Source organism: Mytilus trossulus, chromosome 13, assembly GCF_036588685.1.
Source record: "Mytilus trossulus isolate FHL-02 chromosome 13, PNRI_Mtr1.1.1.hap1, whole genome shotgun sequence".
NCBI classification, from domain to species: Eukaryota; Metazoa; Mollusca; class Bivalvia; order Mytilida; family Mytilidae; genus Mytilus; species Mytilus trossulus.
Window position 1 is genome coordinate 32805934 of NC_086385.1, and position 19717 is coordinate 32825650.

The 19717-nt window shown below is 34.6% G+C and overlaps 1 protein-coding gene across 1 annotated transcript in view; it reads left to right on the plus strand.

Annotated features, from left to right (window-relative positions):
- Nucleotides 1-14043, plus strand: part of LOC134694282 (putative leucine-rich repeat-containing protein DDB_G0290503) — a 65767-nt gene extending 51724 nt beyond the window's left edge. Inside the window, exon 17 of the mRNA XM_063555286.1 lies at nucleotides 13753-14043. Coding sequence (XP_063411356.1) covers nucleotides 13753-13962 — 210 coding nt within the window. The 3' untranslated portion in view covers nucleotides 13963-14043. The remainder of the gene's footprint in view (nucleotides 1-13752) is intronic.
- The last annotated feature ends 5674 nt before the right edge of the window (nucleotides 14044-19717 follow it).

Consider the following 19717-nt stretch of genomic DNA (forward strand, 5'->3'; position numbering starts at 1 on the left):
GACATGTATATTTTCATGTCGAGCACCTGTTATCGGCTATGATTCAATTTTTGGCTATTTTAAAGTTTGACACCGGTTCTCACCTTTTTGTCGAGCCTTCGACTTTAGTCGAAAAAGCGAGACTAAGCGATCCTACATTCCGGCGGCGGCGGCGTCCACAAATATTCACTCTGTGGTTAAAGTTTTTGAAATTTTAATAACTTTCTTAAACTATACTGGATTTCAACCAAACTTGGACAGAAGCTTGCTTATGATCATAAGATAGAATCCAGAAGTAAATTTTGTAAAAATAAAATTCCATTTTTTCCATATTTTACTTGTAAATGGATTTAGTTTTTCTGCGGGCAAACATTACATTCACTCTGTGGTTAAAGTTTTTAAAATTTTAACAACTTTCTTAAACTATACTGGGTTTGTACCAAAATTGGATAGAAGCTTATTTATGATCATAAGATAGTATCCAGAAGTAAATTTTGTAAAAAAATAAATCCATTTTTTCCATATTTTACTTTTGAATGGACTTAGTTTTTCTGTGGGGAAACATTACATTCACTCTGTGATTAAAGTTTTTAAAATTTTAATAACTTTCTTAAACTATCCTGGGTTTGTACCAAAATTGGATAGAAGCTTATTTATGATCATAAGATAGTATCCAGAAGTAAATTTTATAAAAAAAAAAATCCACTTTTTCTGTATTTTACTTTTGACCACATGGACTTAGATTTTCTTCCAGTTAACATTACATATGTGTAAAGTCTGCAGTTAAAGTTTTTTTTAAACATTTATTAGATTCATAAACTATCCTGGATTTTTACTAAACCTGGACAGGAGCTTCTTACAATCAAAAGATAGTATCAAGAAGAATATTTTTATTTTTTTCCCCCTCATTTTTGTTGAGCCTGTGATTTTCAGCAAAAGTAGGAGAGACACTGGGTTCCGCGGAACCCTTACAAATTTTTAATTCAATTCATTATACTTTCAGTGTTCTATTCATACAGTTTTCCCAGTGTTCAACCATTTTTATTGTTGTAGAATTGAAACAACTTGTGTAATTAACTTTCGCTTTAGCGTTGCAACCGCCATTTCCGGCACAATGATTTGTGTGTATTGATTATGCAAATGAGGTGACCTTTGTGTAACCTCAGGTGAACTTAATGTACCACTAGCGTAAAACAGTGTATGAATACTATAGTGGTTGTAGATCGATTATTACATGATTATTGTATTAAAACTATATTGTTTGTGATTGTAAATTGTACTAAGATGATTTTTATGTTCCGTAAACATGTTGTTTACGTTCTAATGTACTTAATTCTAGCAATCGGGGATTATTTTCGTTCTTGTCAGGCCCGTTCACAGTTCCCCGTTCGTTACCCCAATAGCTTCATGGGGGTATAAAAAGCTTGCACCCGTTCATCGGGGGCTCTTCCTACCTTGTCAGTCTTTGAGAGACGTTGCTTTATTTTCGGTTAGTCATCATATTTAGCAAACGCTGGTATTTTATCATGTATTTTATGAGATTTTAAGCAGTTTTACTGCAATTTAAAACATTTGGCTTTTTAAATACACATTCGTGTAGTTCTTTCAATTGTTTGTGCAGTTGATTTATCTAAATTACCAGATTTTTGAACTTGTTCTGTTCATTTTAAGTCTTTGTATTCTAAGGCTTAGATCAGAATCAAAAATGAAGTTAATATAATTGTACAAGTACATATAAATAGCTGGTCCATTTATTCAGGATAGCTTTCATTTGCTAACCTGTTTCATTGAGGTAAACGGATTAAAGTTACATGCCTTCTCCATTCCCCTTTTCCCCTCCCATTTTGTTAAGTATCCTGTTTGCTGAAATTTTCCAGCATTCAGAGAGAATATTTGTAAATTTTGAATATTTGTTAGGTTAGGAATTGTAAGAAGCTAGAATAATTAAACTTCTTTTTAAATACTCTCAGTCTTAGTGATTGAAGTTTGTCTTCCTGTGCTTTCTCCAGGAGGTTTAAGTCTAGTAAATAATATAACAAAGTACTGTTATTTTTAATGAGTAATTTATTAGAAGATAATAGTTATATTTAAAACATAGATATGATATATAAATTATTAGTTAGTTGGTTGAACACTGTGGCAAAATAACTGGATACATAGTTAGAAATATATTCTGAAAAGTTGCTAAACTGTAATTTGTTACTCTGTGATACTTATATAAATTATATGAAATGCTTTACGTTTAATACACAATTATGCTCGTAAATATCTTGTTTATTTGTCAGTAAACTTACACGATAATAGTCCAGTCTGGTCTCTGGTTGTTGGTGTCATAACACTTGTCTCATGAGAGAATAGATCCTCTTGCTATGCATAGACGAGAGACTATTTGATTGTCAGACAGTAATATTCATTTGTGCGATAGTCTGTTTGTACCAGTCCTTCGGTTCCACTTCCTTAGTGCTAGTTTATATGTCAACTTTAGAGGTTCTGCCTCTAACTTACAGAGATAATCTGTTCTATAAACTACATGACAGGAGTGTGTTGATTTCCAGACTAGAGCGTATCTGAATACCCCCTTACAATTTTCATCTCCTCCCCCGATTTAAGTATATATACGTTTAATTCTTGAGATTATAGATAGTGAGGTGTTTTGATCCCTTTAACCTAATTAAAACTCTTCCACCTTAGATAATAACTTCTGAATATAAAGTACACCCGCGTTTAAACCATTCTCTGTTTTGTTTTAGACTAGTTATTCTAGTCTATTGAGGTTTCTTGTGTACCTGAAACACAGGTGGTGGCAGCAAAGTAAAAGACACCCGTTTGGCCAGTTATTACATTGGTGGCAGCGGTGGGATACTCAACAGTTATACGAGTATCCAGTGATACGAACCCATACCTAGAAATAGTGATACAGATAAACAGAGATGGTGAAAACAAGATCAACCAGAGACCACAGTGGTGAAGACACCTATCACACAGAGATAAATACTGAGTACAGTGATGATTTTGAGTCATCTGACGAGTGTACAGAAGATACCACAGTCATTCAAAGACCAACCACGAACCAGAGTGCTCCTACGCTGAATTCGAAAAAGAAAACGAGAACAGCTAGAAATCTTAGGTTGCAGTCCACAACACTTAGAGAAGCTAGGCCACCCTCCCCTACCCTACACGGTGTGCCGGAGAGCCCAGACCGATCCAAGAGAACTGAAAGTATGGAGCTCCTGGAAGGTCTCACCAGTGTCATTAGAGGTATGATGACAGAAAACATGCTGGTCATGAGAAACATGACTGAAACAATAATTTCTAGTTTGCAGGGTCAAGCAAGGTTCAATGGTAGACGACAACATACTGATGAATCAGTACAGAATTTTGCTGCTGAATTGAAAATGCTGTACGACAAAGGTTACCCCCACAGAGACCAAAGGACCAGACAAGAAGACTTATGAAGGACTTTCCTTCTAGGGCTTCTAGATGAGAATGCCAGGATACATGTGGAACTGAATAAAGAGCCCAGCTCAATCAAAGAAGCCGTGTATTTTACTGTACACTACCAAGAAACTTGTCGCTACCCTAATGAAGACTTTAATTTCTCCAAAGGTTTCAACCATGCAGGGTAATAGAAAGCCTGTTCGTCAGATCCAGCAGCAAGATTCTGTACAGAGGCAATTTGATCCCAGACCTCAGAAAGACAAGAGATGTTATAATTGTGATCAAGTTGGTCATTTTGCTAGGCAATGTCCCCTGCCCAGGAGATACAGGAATGCTCCTAACCAAAATGGAAACAACAGACCAGCATCTTTTAACCAGAATGTACCTGCTCCGTTCCAGCCAAGGCCAAGAAATGATAATTTTGGACCTGATACCCGTTTGAATCAGAATGCCCTGATACTCGTTTGAATCAGAATGCCCCTGATACCCGTTTGAATCCAAATGCTCCTGATTTTGTGAATGACCAAGACCCTTTAAACTAAAGACGGTCAATTCTATGTGCCAAGAAGAGACCCATGACGAGCATGAAAATGGCCAGAATATTTATTTTGCTGATGTTAATGAATCAAGTGAGTTTTTCTATTGTTGATGAAGGACTCAAGGAACCCCAAATTAAAATGTATGATGATCATAATGTATTGACGCATCTAGTTGAGAAATTTATGGCAGAGACTCAGTATGAAATGGCCCATATTGAAGTATTGGACCATATCCCTAGTATTAATATTGAGAAATGTACGGCAGAGACCCAGCCTGAAATGGCCCATATTGAAGTATTGGACCATATCCCTAGTATTAAAATTGAGAATTGTACGGCAGAGACCCAGCCTAAAATGGACCATATTGAAGTATTAGACCATACCCCTAGTACCATATCCCATGATTTTGTGGAGGAAAAACAGTTTATTTTAGTGGAGTTAGATAGTACAGCTGATATTGTTAATACAGCAGAACCAAGTATTGAGATCAAAGAGGAGATAATTTTGCCTCGAGACCTTGAAGATATTGATATTTTTGAAATTTTTGAAGATTCTGAAATGCAGGGGTTATTTAGAACAGAAAACCTATATTGAAACCAGTTTTTAAGATTGAAAAGAAGTCTAGACAGGATGGAATTTATATAGATGGAATGATAAATGATGTACCCACAATTTTTACAGTGGATACTGGAGCTGCCAGAACCGTTATATCTGAAGAGTTATATTTTAGAATACCTGAAGAAGTCAGACCACCTTTGATACAGTCTCACTCGCTTATTGGAGCTGATGTGAACCCGCTCAGGGAGTTGGGAACAGCTGATTTTGGAGTGAGACTTGGAAATTTCAGTTTTAATATGGAGCTTGTGGTAGCGCATATTGCTGATAGCGTTTTGCTAGGATTAGATATCCTTGTTATGGGCAAAAAGGGTCCTGCTGAAATAAGGTTGGCTGACCAAGTTTTATTATGGAATGAACAAAATATTCCATTTAAATTTATTGGTGAATTTAGTAAAGTTAGAAAGGTTGTAGCTGCTGACAGTACAGTTGTACCAGGATATAGTGAGCTTATCTTGGAGACGTATATAGAGAAAACAGACTTAGACGGTTGGTTGTCTCATCAAGAATTTTTGATAGAACCATCAGATGATTTTATGGAACAATCTAGTTTAATAATTTCTACCTGCCTAGTTGATCTTGCCCGTCACGTGACGGGTACGGTTAGACTTATGAACCCTTTAATGAATAAGGTGACCATACACCAAAATACAGTTATTGGTACTGCCCATTTAAACGAATTCCAAATTATACCCTTAATGAATATCGAAGATACCTCTGAGAATAAAACATCAAAGATACTCGAGTGTTTGACGATTACCCCTTTATCAACCTAAAGATATCCTGTTAGAGTCTAAGATCCCAGAAGTTGAGGGATCAGACTCAGTACCAAGGATGAGACCTGAACCTAAACCTAATTTTGGTACCAGTAATGGGGAACCAGATGAAGCTCCCAACATTCCTCCCCACCTCCTAGAAGTTTTTGAGAAGGCCCAGAGTGGCCGGACTAAGGATGAAATTGTAGAGATTGCTTCACTTTTACATGATTTTGAAGACATATTTTCAAAAAATGAAGACGATATTGGGTTGACTCACCTCATTGAGCACAGTATTGATACTGGAACACCCAAGCCTGTTAAGTAGCCTCCTAGACGAGTACCCTTAGCATTTGCTGATAAGGAAAGAGAAATTGTCCAACAGATGGAAAGACAGGGCATTATTAGGAAGTCCACGTCACCCTGGGGAAGCCCCTTATGTCTTGTTTTAAAGAAAAGTTCCACCAATACCATTCAAGTAAGACCCACGATAGATTTTCGCTCGGTAAATAAACTATGTCAGGACGACGCTTTTCCCCTTCCCAGAATCCAAGATTGCCTAGATACGATAGCCGGTTCCACCCTTTTTACTTGTGTAGATTTACTATCTGGTTATCATCAGGTCCCAGTGAAAGAATCTGATATCCCCAAGACCACTTTTGTTACTAAATATGGACTGTACGAGTTTACCCGAATGCCCATGGGACTTAAATCATCCGCCCAAACTTTTCAGCGTTTGATGGAGTTGGTACTACAAGGCCTACAATGGTCTATATGTCTTATTTATTTTGATGACGTTATAATTTTCGGCAAAAATTTTGTTGAATATATGGGAAGATTACGATTGGTACTACATAGAATAAGAGAAGCCGGCTTAAAATTAAAACCAGAAAAATGTCAGTTTTTACAGACAGAAGTTAAGTTCTTGGGGCATGTTGTGTCAGGGGATGGTGTTAGACCAAATCCAGACAACCTGATGAAAGTGAGGCAATGGGATGCTCCTCAGTCTGTCACTCAGGTCAGGCAGTTCCTAGGACTAGCCAGTTATTATCGAAGGTTTATACAACATTTTTCCCAAATAGCTTCCCCCATGATTAATTTAACCAAGAAAGGCGAGAATTTCATTTGGTCCCCAGAATGTCAGGAATCTTTTCTCAAAATAAAAGATTTGTTGATGACGGCCCCAATAGTAGCATACCCAATAGACCAGGGGGGATATATCTTAGATACGGACGCCTGTGACACCGGCATTGGTGCTGTGTTGAGTCAAGTACAGGAAGGTCAAGAAAAAGTCATTGCCTATGGCAGCAGAACACTCAACAAAGCGGGAAGAAATTATTGTGTTTCTGATAAAGAGCTGCTGGCTTTACACTACTTCATAGAGTACTACCGACAATACCTTTTGGGTAGAGAGTTTTCGGTACGGGTCGACCACCAACCTTTGATTTGGCTTTTTAGCCTAAAGGAGCCAAAGGGGCGTATCGCCAGATGGATCGAAATTTTATCTGCATATAATTTTTCAATTATACATAGACCCGGAACGAAGCATGGAAATGCTGATGGTTTATTCCGTTGTCCCCAAGAACAGTGCCTATGCTCTGAAAATGACACCTTAGAAAGTTTAAAGTGTGGACCCTGTAATAAATGTGTTAAGAGATCCTGAGAAATGGAGAGTACTCTCATAGCAAATAACCCCAAATTTATTGTCCCTATTAGGGCAGTTACAAGAAGTGAAACTGCTAACTTGGAAAAGAAGTATTGGACAAAATGGAAAGAGAAATATAACTCTAGCCAACTGACCCAGTATCAAGAAAAATGATGCGGATATACGCGCTATTCTTGATGGCTTAAGAAAAAATGAAAAGCCAACTGATTTGACCCTTAGTAGCCCAACAACCAGGCATTATTTTAACCTGTGGGACTCTTTAACTTTATTGAACAATGTTGTTTATAAAAAGTTTGATCAGAGTAATGGCTCTGTTCAACACCTTCAATTGTTGACCCCATCCCGTTTTATATCTGAAGTGCTAACGTTAGCTCACGATTCCCCTTTATCCGGCCATTTTAGACGAAAGAAAACCCTTGCCCGTATTAGGCTTGAATTTTACTGGTACGAGATGAAAGACGATGTAGCCATTCACCTCTTGAAATGTGACCAGTGTGCCCAGAGCAAGTTCCCAAACAAAAAGCCAAGAGCGCCCATGGGATCCATTTCAGTAGGAGCCCCATTGGACCGAATATCCATTGATATTGTTGGCCCCCTATCCAGAACAGTTCGGAACAATAAATACTTCCTTACAGCTACTGACCATTTTACAAAATGGACAGAAGTTTATCCAATCCCTGACCAAACAGCTGAGACGTGTGCTCAAAAGATTTTGGATGAATTTATCGGCCGTTTTAGTTGCCCTGAAAGTCTACATTCCGACCAAGGAGGCAGATTTTTCAGCAATTATGCCAAATGTTACAGGTTAGGAAAACTAGAACCAGCACCCGTAATCCCAAAGGTAATGGTCAATGTGAACGAGTCCACAGAACTATACTGCAAATGTTACGAACCTATTTAAAGGGAGACCAGTCTGACTGGGATAAACATTTCGGGTGTCTAATGGCCGCCTACAGATCCAGTGAGAATGATTCGACAGGTCTTACCCCTAACATGTTGATGCTTGGACGCGAAGTCAAGACCCCCCTTAATTTAATTTTTGGCTACAACCAACCCGAGGAAATCAGCGTTTCGTTCGGAGACTATGTGTCCAAGCTAAGGCATAGAATGCAATTAGCGCATGAAATCTGCGGACGTTTCATGTTGCAAACAGCCAAACAAAGAAAGGACCACTATGACGTGAGATTGTCCCTTAACAGCTATAAAACTGGGGATCCAGTTTGGCTACTGAACGAAATCAGAAAAGAAAGAGTTTGTCAGAAATTAAAACCTGTTTATGTCGGGCCCTGTATTATTTTGAAGAAAATGATCAGTTTGAATTACTGTATTCAACTTGACAGGGAAGGACCTGTCAAAGTCGTTAACCATGACAAGTTGAAACCCTACCAGTGGAACCGGTCTCCGGAATGGGGCTCTCGCGCGGTCAAAATATACAAACGTCAGAGTAAATAATAATAATTTTGATGCTGTTAATGTTGATTAAATGACCAAATTTTAACAATAAATATGTATCCAGTTAGTTACTACACAGTGAATATGATTAACTATTTAAACCAGTCTTCTAAATGTTAGATCTCCTCGATGTTAGTCACAGATAGTGTTCCTTCACCTCCTATGTCCTTGGCCAATCATCATCCTATAGTTAATTAGCCAGTAATTGCCAGTGTTCAACCAGAATGTAAATTGTAATATACGACATTTGTCTTATGTTTCATTCCTATCTTTCAGCACCATGGATTATGATAGAGGAAGGGTTAATACCAGTGTACTAAATGCTACTTCGTTGGAGAGAAGAGGGCAGCCATCTAGCACTATGCCTGTAAGCATTTTGGCGAGAAGGAGCACCTACTCTCCTGTGAACTGTGTCATTTTTCATCAGACAATAGGCAGCTCATGAAGAGGCATGCATCATTTTATGCGCCTCACAACAATGCAAGACTTTTTGCCACCGAACAAGGTATTTACCGTGGAAATGATGAGGTCTATGTTAAGGAAAATCCCAACCCACAACAGGTTGACCCTGAGATACATCTATCCAAGTGGGAACAGGAGGCATCCTTATTGTTTTGGATCACAAAGAAAAAACCGGTCCTCTGCCGCAGCTGGATCTGCACAACAATTAGTTCCTTCAATTGATCTTCCCGTTCTTAAGTCAGCACTGGCCTCTTATTTTGGCAGTATCCCGACGTCCAATACTCCACCTTTTAATTGTCCGCCTATACCTGCCATAACTGAAATTCAACCACTGGATCATGAAGTTGCTGAGACTGAGGTCTCCACTGAGTTTCTGGATAGTAGAGTGGTGGTGGCTGAGGGTTCTGACCTAGCAGACCAAATCTTACACCTCTCAGACCCTCCTGCTATGCCATCGCCACTTAAATCTCCAGAGAGCTTGGTCCCGAGACCTTCTTTACCAGATTTTGTCATGCCACCAAGATTTATACCCGAGAGTACAGTTTCCCCGTCCAAGAAGGTGAAGTCATGTGTAAGAAGCCCCCTAAAGAAGAAGACCAGTTGCAACAGAAAGTGGTAGACAGTAATGCCCTTTTTATGTATTGTACATTGTTATTATATTTTTATTGTAGTTATGTATATATACAGGTAATTGTAATAATATATATTCTATGGTATGATTACTGCGGTCTTCCAGTAATGCTTACCATTTTAGTATTAGCATATCTACATTTGTAGTACTATCATGACTGTAGTTTAAATATCTAAATTTAAACTTTTCAAATTTTTTATGGAATATAAGGAATCCTTGACCTTATATTCTAATTCCTGAATGTTAAAGTAATTGTTAAGGGTTTTATTGGTTAAATTTTAACAGGATGAGACATTCTGAAAATGTAAGTCCTACCCCGGGTGATTTTTAAATATTTAGACATTAGTGTATTTAGGCAAGTGACAGTCGTAGTGTTGCTTGTTATTGGTAATATGTTTATTGCTAATATTTATGTATCAAAATTTTATGAGGTATAGGAAGTACACCACTAATTCATGGTCCCATTGCTTTCTATGTTAAATTCCTCCGTTTCAAGCAGGCACACCTCTTTTATTTTAAGTTCAGATAAAGTGACAATCATTGCATGTCAAAGCAACACCTTCTGGTGTCCTGTACTGAAAAAATCAACATACCTTACATGGCATATAAGAAAGAACTGGTTCCAGGAACTTCGGATGTACCAAAACAGGTACTTACGATATGACAAAAAGGCAAAATGTACCCTCTTTTTTAAATTTCATGCCATTTTTTTATTATTCAAATTTATCAGTCAAAAATTGTTCTACAATGATCACCAGTCATGCAGCTTTCATTTGATACCAAAACTAATAAAATCTTCTAAAATTTGTGAAAGTTATGTCCATGCGTAGGAACTATTTTGTGTTAAATATGTACTACTTTCTAGTATGTGCTTTCTGGCCGGGCCTGAATTAGTGGTGTTACACCTACATGTATAAGGAATCCTTGACTTTATACCTTAAATCCAGATTGTAGTCAGTAAAGTTATGTTTGTTGGTTAATTCTTGTAGGATGAGACATTATGAAAATGTAAGTTAAGTCCTTAGATGGGTAGATTTTTGAATTAATATTGTTATTGTTAGATCAATGTTGATAGCCACATTAATGTGTTGCTCTATTTTTACAAGTTGAAACTTGTTATTCTCATTGTACTTTGTCAAAGTACTCTAGTGAAATTGAATGTTTTGAGATAATGATGATTTTTGAATTGACAATTAGATAAATGGACAAGTGTTTTATGACCATATGATATTGTTATGAGATAATTACCTGTAAATAGTTCTCAACCTTGGAAGTAACATTTGTTTCTTCAGTAAATAGTACATGTAGATCTGTTACCTAAAATTGAAAGCAAATTTTCAGACTAATTCTTTAAATGCCTTGTATTTAGAGATATGCTTTTATCAAAGACTTTCTGATTTTATTGGAAAGTTGAATTACCCTGTTGTTGGTTTTATTTAAGTCAAGGGCATAAACATTTGACTTTGTAATTAAGTCACCAAAACGGAGTTTTGGGGACTTATTGTTTTTGTATCGTTTCTTATTATTATTATTCTTATTCTTCTCTTTCTGACCCCTTAAACTGTCGTACCATTTTCTGGGAAGCAGTAGAGGATGGAAACTTTATATTTTTTCTGGGTATGGGTCTGCATCATGGGGGTTGCAGAACCCAATGTCGGTGATACCAGGGTGTCATCTTGGCATAATTAGGGGGGCTCAAAGATGGGTGGGGTCAATTTTTTTTTACATTTCTTAAATTTCCTACTGTATGTAGAGTAGATGGAATAATGATTACTTCTATGAATATTAAGAGACACATGTCTGCTTCAACATGGAACTTTTTTTTATTTCAGTAGGGGGTCTCCTGGCATAATTTTAGGGGGGTGAATTTTCATGGAACATTCCAGAACATCAAAGTTTAATTTATTCTAGACACATTTAATGGTATATGATGGTATATAATTATGGAGAGAACAATTTGCAGCAGCACTTTCTCTTTGGAATATTCAAAATGGCCGCCGTTACCATGGAAACAGCAAAAATATGAAAAACTTCAAAATGCTTCAAATTTAATGAAACTTATAACTAATGTTGACTAACTTGTGTAGAATTGACTTTTGAGTTTGGAATTTTCAAAATGGCCGCCGTTACCATGGAAACAGCAAAAATATTAAAAAAATCAAAATGCTTCAAATTTAATGAAACTTATAACAAATGTTGCCTAACTTGTGTAGACTTTAATTTTGAGTTTGAAATTTTCAAAATGGCCGCCGTTGCCATGGAAACAGCAAAAATGTCCAAAAAAATGTAATTCTTCATATTGAATTAAACTTTACACACACATAATTTGGCATCAATGATACCGCAGAACAATGATGTGGGGTCCGTTTTGGTGACTTTTGTGTTAGCATCCTAACACAGGATTACTTGTTTGTATTGTGCCATGCTGCAAATAGATAATTTAAATGCATAAAAAAAGTACACATAAATAGCTGGTCTATTTATTCAGGATAGCTTTCATTTGCTAACCTGTTTCATTGAGGTAAACGGATTAAAGTTACATGCCTTCTCCATTCCCCTTTTCCCCTCCCATTTTGTTAAGGACATTTTGTTAAGTATCCTGTTTGCTGAGATTTTCCAGCATTCAGAGAGAATATTTGTAAATTCTGAATATTTGTTAGGTTAGGAATTGTAAGAAGCTAGAATAATTAAACTTCTTTTTAAATACTCTCAGTCTCAGTGATTGAAGTTTGTATTCCTGTGCTTTCTCCAGGAGGTTCAAGTCTAGTAAATAATATAACAAAGTACTGTTATTTTTAATGAGTAATTTATAAGAAGATAATAGTTATATTTAAAACATAGATATGATATATAAATTATTAGTTAGTTGGTTGAATATAGTTATCAAAGGTAGTTGAACACTGTGGCAAAATAACTGGATACATAGTTAGAAATATATTCTGAAAAGTTGCTAAACTGTAATTTGTTACTCTGTGATACTTATATAAATTATATGAAATGCTTTACGTTTAATACACAATTATGCTCGTAAATATCTTGTTTATTTGTCAGTAAACTTACACGATAATAGTCCAGTCTGGTCTCTGGTTGTTGGTGTCATAACACTTGTCTCATGAGAGAATAGATCCTCTTGCTATGCATAGACGAGAGACTATTTGATTGTCAGACAGTAATATTCATTTGTGCGATAGTCTGTTTGTACCAGTCCTTCGGTTCCACTTCCTTAGTGCTAGTTTATATGTCAACTTTAGAGGTTCTGCCTCTAATTTACAGAGATAATCTGTTCTATAAACTACATGACAGGAGTGTGTTGATTTCCAGACTAGAGCGTATCTGAATACCCCCTTACAATTTTCATCTCCTCCCCCGATTTAAGTATATATACGTTTAATTCTTGAGATTATAGATAGTGAGGTGTTTTGATCCCTTTAACCTAATTAAAACTCTTCCACCTTAGATAATAACTTCTGAATATAAAGTACACCCGCGTTTAAACCATTCTCTGTTTTGTTTTAGACTAGTTATTCTAGTCTATTGAGGTTTCCTGTGTACCTGAAACACAGGTGGTGGCAGCAAAGTAAAAGACACCCGTTTGGCCAGTTATTACAATAACTCATGTTTTACGATATTTCTCCACTCTCGACAGTTAAATTTATTATTTTAAATGCTCGGCAAGCCTCTCGCTTTAAAAAATAAAATTTAACTGTCTCGAATGGAGAAATATCGTAATACACTTGTTGCAGTGTAGGAATCTATATATCTCCCTTTAGCATGTTGAATGAAGATTATAATCTTCATTCAACATGCTAAAGGGAGATAATAGAATTTGATATATATTTCCTTCACTCACATTTTCTGATAATGTTCTTTAACATTTCAATAATATCTGTTGATCATGGAACTAATTTTGAGGGGTTATGAAAAAAAGACAGAAAGTTGGCAAGGAAATTGCTTTATAGAAAATGATAAAGAAAAATACACACTAGATAATATAATGGTGGGATAGTGAAATATAAACAATAGAGAATAATGGGCAAAACAATTAAAATAGAGAAAAAAGCTTAATATAAAAATACAAAAATAAATGACCCACTATCTTCACCCACTTGTCATGCTTGTATAAATCTTAAGAATGATAGAAAAACATTAATTTTATTGATGCATTAAAAACAAACATTATTTTAAAAAATCAGTTCTTTGTTCATGTCTTTACAGAAAAAGTCTGGTATAATAAGATCTACCCCAAAACCAGGGAGAGGAAAACCATTTTCAATGTGTGAAGATCGTAGATTATTACGTGGTGTAAAGCAACATGGATATAATTGGAAAACTATTTTAGGATCGTCTACTTTTTCTAAAGAGAGAACAAGTGAAGATTTGAGAAATAGATGGAGAACACTTCACAGAAAACACATGAAATTGTAAAGATGTTTGTCACATGTTGTCTGCCAATATAAACAGTTGTATAGAGAATTTTTGTGTTAATGAGAATATGGTTGTATCTTTTTAAAGAGGGTGTTATATAAACAACTCCCTTTATGAATACGGGTTTCATGCATAGTCTAAGTGGAAAGACTTATTTATTTCAAATGATTTTTTTAAATTTCAGAAAAATATTAAGAATAGTTCAGAAATTCATATATACTAGACCATAGTTTAGGCACACATGAGATACTTTTTTTCCAGTTCAAAAAATCAGACTACACACAGTAACCAAAAATACTGTAATAGTTAAAACTTACATTCAAGTCAATGGTCCAGACTTTTCTCGACATGATTATGGTAATTTAGAACCAGAAAACCAGAATCTTTTATTTCAAAGTGTCAAGTTCATACTGTAAGTCACAACATAAAATAATCCTGTATCAACTATTATGAACTTAATTTAATTTCGTACCTGGAATTTCCAGTGATTTGATCAGCAAAATAATAGATTACGAAAAAAAAATGCTATTTTATGTACATTTAGCGACCATACGAAACTGTGACAGAAAACAGGAAAGATGAAATTTGGTAACAATTTAAACTATATTTATAAGATTAATGTTCCTTAGAAGAAAAAAATAATAATCAGTAAACAAGATAGTGTACTATGCATCTGTGATTTTGGATCTAGCATCTACATTATTTATGAATCCATTCTTAGAGGTTTTGTTAGGCCACATTGTGATATTGTTATGCTATTATAGATTATATTTATTCTTCAATATTAAAAATTTGAATTTTAAAGTTATTTATGAGCTGTCTCGTGTCTGTTTGTTGGCTAATATAAAACAAAATGATGTGGTGGGATTGCCAATGAGCAAGTCTTCACAGGAGACCAAATGGCATAGAAATAAACATCTATAGGTCACGGTATGGCCTCCAATAATGAGCAATGCCAATACCGCATAGTGAGCTTTAAAAGGCCCTGAAATGACAAATGATATGTTAAACAATTTAAAAGAGAAAGCTAACAGCTTAGTTTATTTTTTTTAAAATGAATGAAAAACAATTATGTAACGCAGCAACAAAGGACAACCACTGATTTACAGGCTCCTGACTTTGGGACATGCACATTCATACAAAATGTGGCGGGCTTGAACTTAATCCTCCTCTTACCTTGGACAGCTGTATAACAGTACATCATAAGAACAAACTATAAAAATCAGTTGAAAAAGGCTTAACTTATCAGATGGATACAAGTGGAAATACATCTAACAAAAATTCAGAGTGGATCTGGCCGGATTCTTGTGCATCCCCACAACAAATTAAAAAGACACCTAAGTACAGAACTGAGAATACTTGCAGTTATTGATAGGAAAGCCACTTACAACTAAAAAAAAAAAAAAAAAATATGCATCCAATTGTTTCTCATTTGCGTTTTTTATATAGATTAGACCATTGGTTTTCCCATTTTATTTGATTAATTGGTGAATGCTGCCAGAAACCTCTTGTAAAGCAGTTTTGAATACAAACACTCTGAATTTTCATGCCCCACCTAGGAGCATTGTTTTTGGTCAGTGCCTATGTTTATTCGTTCATCTTTCCCACTTCAAGTTTGTGGCCAGAAATGTTAAAAATAGAAAAAATATGGAGAATTGAAAAAAAAAAGGAAGAAAAGATAATAATGGGCAAAAACTAAGAAGGAAAGAAAACAATGGGCAAATAAAAAGAATAGATAACACTGGGCAACAAATATAGAGAGTAGATAACAATGGGCAACAAAATAAGAAGAATAGATAACAAAGGACAAAAAAGTTAACAATGGGCAAAAATATTAAGAATCAATAACATTGCTCAACACATATGAAGAATAGATAACAATGGGTGAAAAAGATATGAACAATAGACAAAAAATTTGAAGAAAAAGATAACAATGGGCAAATGAATATGAAAAATAGAGAATAATGGCTTACAAATATGAAAAATAGGTAACAATGGGTTACAAAATATGAAGAATAGATAAAAATGGACAAACAATAAGAAGAAAAGAGAAAAATGGTGAAAAAAATATGAAGAATAGAGAACAATGGACAAAAAGTAAGAAGAAAAGATAACAATGGGGAAAAAAATATGAAGAATAGAGAACAATGGGCAACAAAATATGAAGAAAAGATAACCATGGGCTACAAATATGAAAAATGAATAAAAATATGTAAGAATACAGAAATTTCATTCTTGAGGAAAATTTAATCTCCGTGCAGACTCACATAAGATGAATGCCAGCAGGTTGTTGGGACATCTTTATTTTGGTATTTGGTTGTCTGTGTCCCGGCCGTTATTGAAATTCTTGACAAATACCATACGGAGGGGAACAACCTAGGTTTCTGGAGACTGTTGACCCTGATGATAAACAATATCAAAATATGAGATGAATGAAATGTTCACCTTTTGATTGTGAGGTCACTTTGCCGTAGTCCAGAAGCTATTTATAGACTTGCTTGGTTCTTAGTTGCTATCTGGATGATACATTTTGATCCATAATTTCAGTTGATACCCAAGATAACTCGGTAATTGCACATGACATGTGATAAAAAAAAAAGATGCAACTAACTTCTTTTAAAGTCGCTAGGTCAAAGATCAGGGTAACACCAGCAATGTGTAAGCTTCCAGGAAACAGTGTAAACTATTGGTGTAAAGCTTTATATATATGTTACAGTAAATAGGTGAAATTAGGAATTACATGTAATTACTAAAATTTAGGAATTACAGGTAATCCCCAATGCACTTAGTTAATACAAGTAATTCCTGAAACAGCCCAGTTATTACCAGTAATTACTAATTTTAAAATGAGTTTTTACACCTATTTACTGACTGCTAAAACAATGTTGTATTATGGTCAGATGATCAAAAGTTATGGTAATACTAACTAGAAGATCAGTTAGTACTCTTAAACTATTGAATGGTTGATTTGTATTCAAAATATTTTGAATAAATATGGACTTTCAAATATTTGGTTGAATCAGAGAAACTTTAGTTTTAATCCGAAATGGTTAAAGTTGAGCATAATATACAGATAATTTTTGACCAATTTCAGCAGACATGGAAATCAGAAATGGAAAATTCTCCAAAAAACATTATGTTTTAACTTTTTTTCAAAAAACATTGAGTTTGAAGAATATTTAGACTTATTACCTTATAAAGATCAGATAATGTTGTGAATGCTAAGAACTGGAATTAACTGTTATGTGCGTTTATACTAGCTTCGAGATATGAAAAAAATTAAATATATATTTTTGTTGTTGTTAAATCATTAATAAAAATGATATAAAGTGAAATTATAGTTCACTGTTAATAGCCAATCTAGTTCTATTTTGTTAAATTCGCTGATAAACAAAGTTGATGAGTTGTGCACTTGCGAGTGAATGTTTGGACCTCATTGAATACGTATTCATGTGACCTTCAATTCAACCTCTAGCTGAAGATCAGTTATCGATGTATTAAGCTATTAACATTGTAAGGGTTTTGCAGAACAAATAGTCTCGCCTACTTTTGATGTTAATCGATGTTAATCGCAGGCTCAACAAAAATGAGGAAAAAATCAAAAAAAAATCCTCTAGATACTATCTTTTGACTAGTACTATATAAAGAAGCTTCTGTCAAAATTGGGTAAAAATCCAGGATGGTTTATAAAATCTAATGTTTTAAAAACTTTAACTGCAGAGTGTATGTAATGTTAACTGGGAAAAAAACTAGTCCATTTATCATGTATAATATAAGTAATATAGGAAAAAAGGATTTTTTTTACAATCTTTACTTTCGGATATTATCTTATACTCATAAACATTTAGCTTCTGTCCATGTTTGATAGAAATATAAGATATCTGGAGAAAGTTATTTTAAAGTTTTAAACCACAATGCATGATTGAGATTTTAGTTTAACAAAATTATGAAAATCAATTTTGGATTGATATCATTGTCTTGCATGCATATATTTACGGAGTTTCAAGACCTATAAAACAACCATTTTCCAGTTTCAATTCACAAACACTAAAGAGTGTGCACTTTTGATGTGCCTTATAGACCTACATCCTCAAGTAAGTTTCCTTAAAATCCCTACCCCTTTACTTTCTTATTTGGTATCTTGAATTATGTTTTTAATTTTTAAACAAAAACATCACGTTAGTAAATAGCTGTAAAAATGACAAAAAAAAATCAGTAATTACCAGTAATCACTGAAACAACTAGTAAATACATGTAATTACTAAATTAGCTAGTAATTACAGGTATTTACTGAAATGTTTAGTAATTACGTGTAATTCCTAATTTCACCTATTTACTGTAACATATATACCAGAAGGTAAAAGGCCTGAGTGAATTTCATCTGTTATATATCCATTGTTCTTGATCTTTGTTTCATGGTTCAGTGACTGAAATTTTGAACTCTTTTTGTCTTGTGAAAATAGTAGTAGCTTAGGTATGTGGGTTCATTGTAAGGAATACATATCTGATAGACATTAGACACTTGACCTCAACCTCGTATATAAATTGTATATGGTGTACTAATCTGACATGTCTGACTGTCTGGTTTCATCTGACCTTGACCTTATTTCATTACTGGGTATATTTCAGTTGATAATGTTTAGTTTTTGTGGTTTTAGCCTATTTCTCAAATAATTGAACCAATTGGGGCCCGATATTAATTTATGTATTGTATTGACGTATGATTGCAAAGTGTACATGTCCAAGTAACAGGTTCACCTAACCTTGACCTTATTTCCTGGTTATTGGACATTTTTTTTTTAAAGTTTGGTCTATTTCTCATGTATTTCATAAAAAGGATTTTTTGTCATAATTAAAGAAATTACTAATAAAAAATTCATTAGGAACTAGCTTCGAATCATTTCTATTTGTAGCAGTAAACAACAATACCGGTAATATACTTTTGGCGGGAAATCATCTTTACGTCATTTTTATCAAGAGTAAACTTAACAATTATTACATGCTGAGTGTTTTATCTGACCTTGACCTCACTTCCTGATTATTAAACAAGTCGAGTTTTGTGGTTTGGTCTATTTCTAAATTACTTGGAACAAATAGGGCCACAACATTTTATATATGTAATGGCTGTAAGATGAACATGTCTGTCTCACAGTTTTTATATGACCTTGACTTCATTTTAACGGATCAGTCAATGTTTTCGTGTTTTTGTCTGATTATCCTATACAATAACAAAAATGTCAACAAACTCTTGTGTATAACTGATTGTAAGGGGTACATTTTACTGTTTGGCAGGGTTTATATAAACTTTTTTAATGATTTATTCGTCAGTGTTGATTTTTGGTGTTTTGGTCTGTGGTCTGTTTTTCATAAGGACCACTATATTTGGTGAAGGATATGACTGTAAGGAGTGCATGTTAGTCTGACAGCATGGTATTAAAGCTGGCCTTGAACTCCTATGCACTTTTGTTTGTTAAAGATGTGGAATAACCAGTCGTGAGAATAAATCCACTTTATTTTGAAGGTCAAGATCGCACAAATTCATACCCTAAAATTTGGACAAATATTTTGTTCCCAGTTTTTAAAACTTCACACGTCACGGTGCAGAAATAAAGAATAATGAAATAAAAGTTTAGTTTTTTAAGATATTTTAAGAATTTTTAACCTTCATCAATGTTTATCAGAGGCAAAAAGAGGAACCAATATGTAACCAACACCAACAAAATTATTGTAATGCATAGCCGAAACTTGTATATCG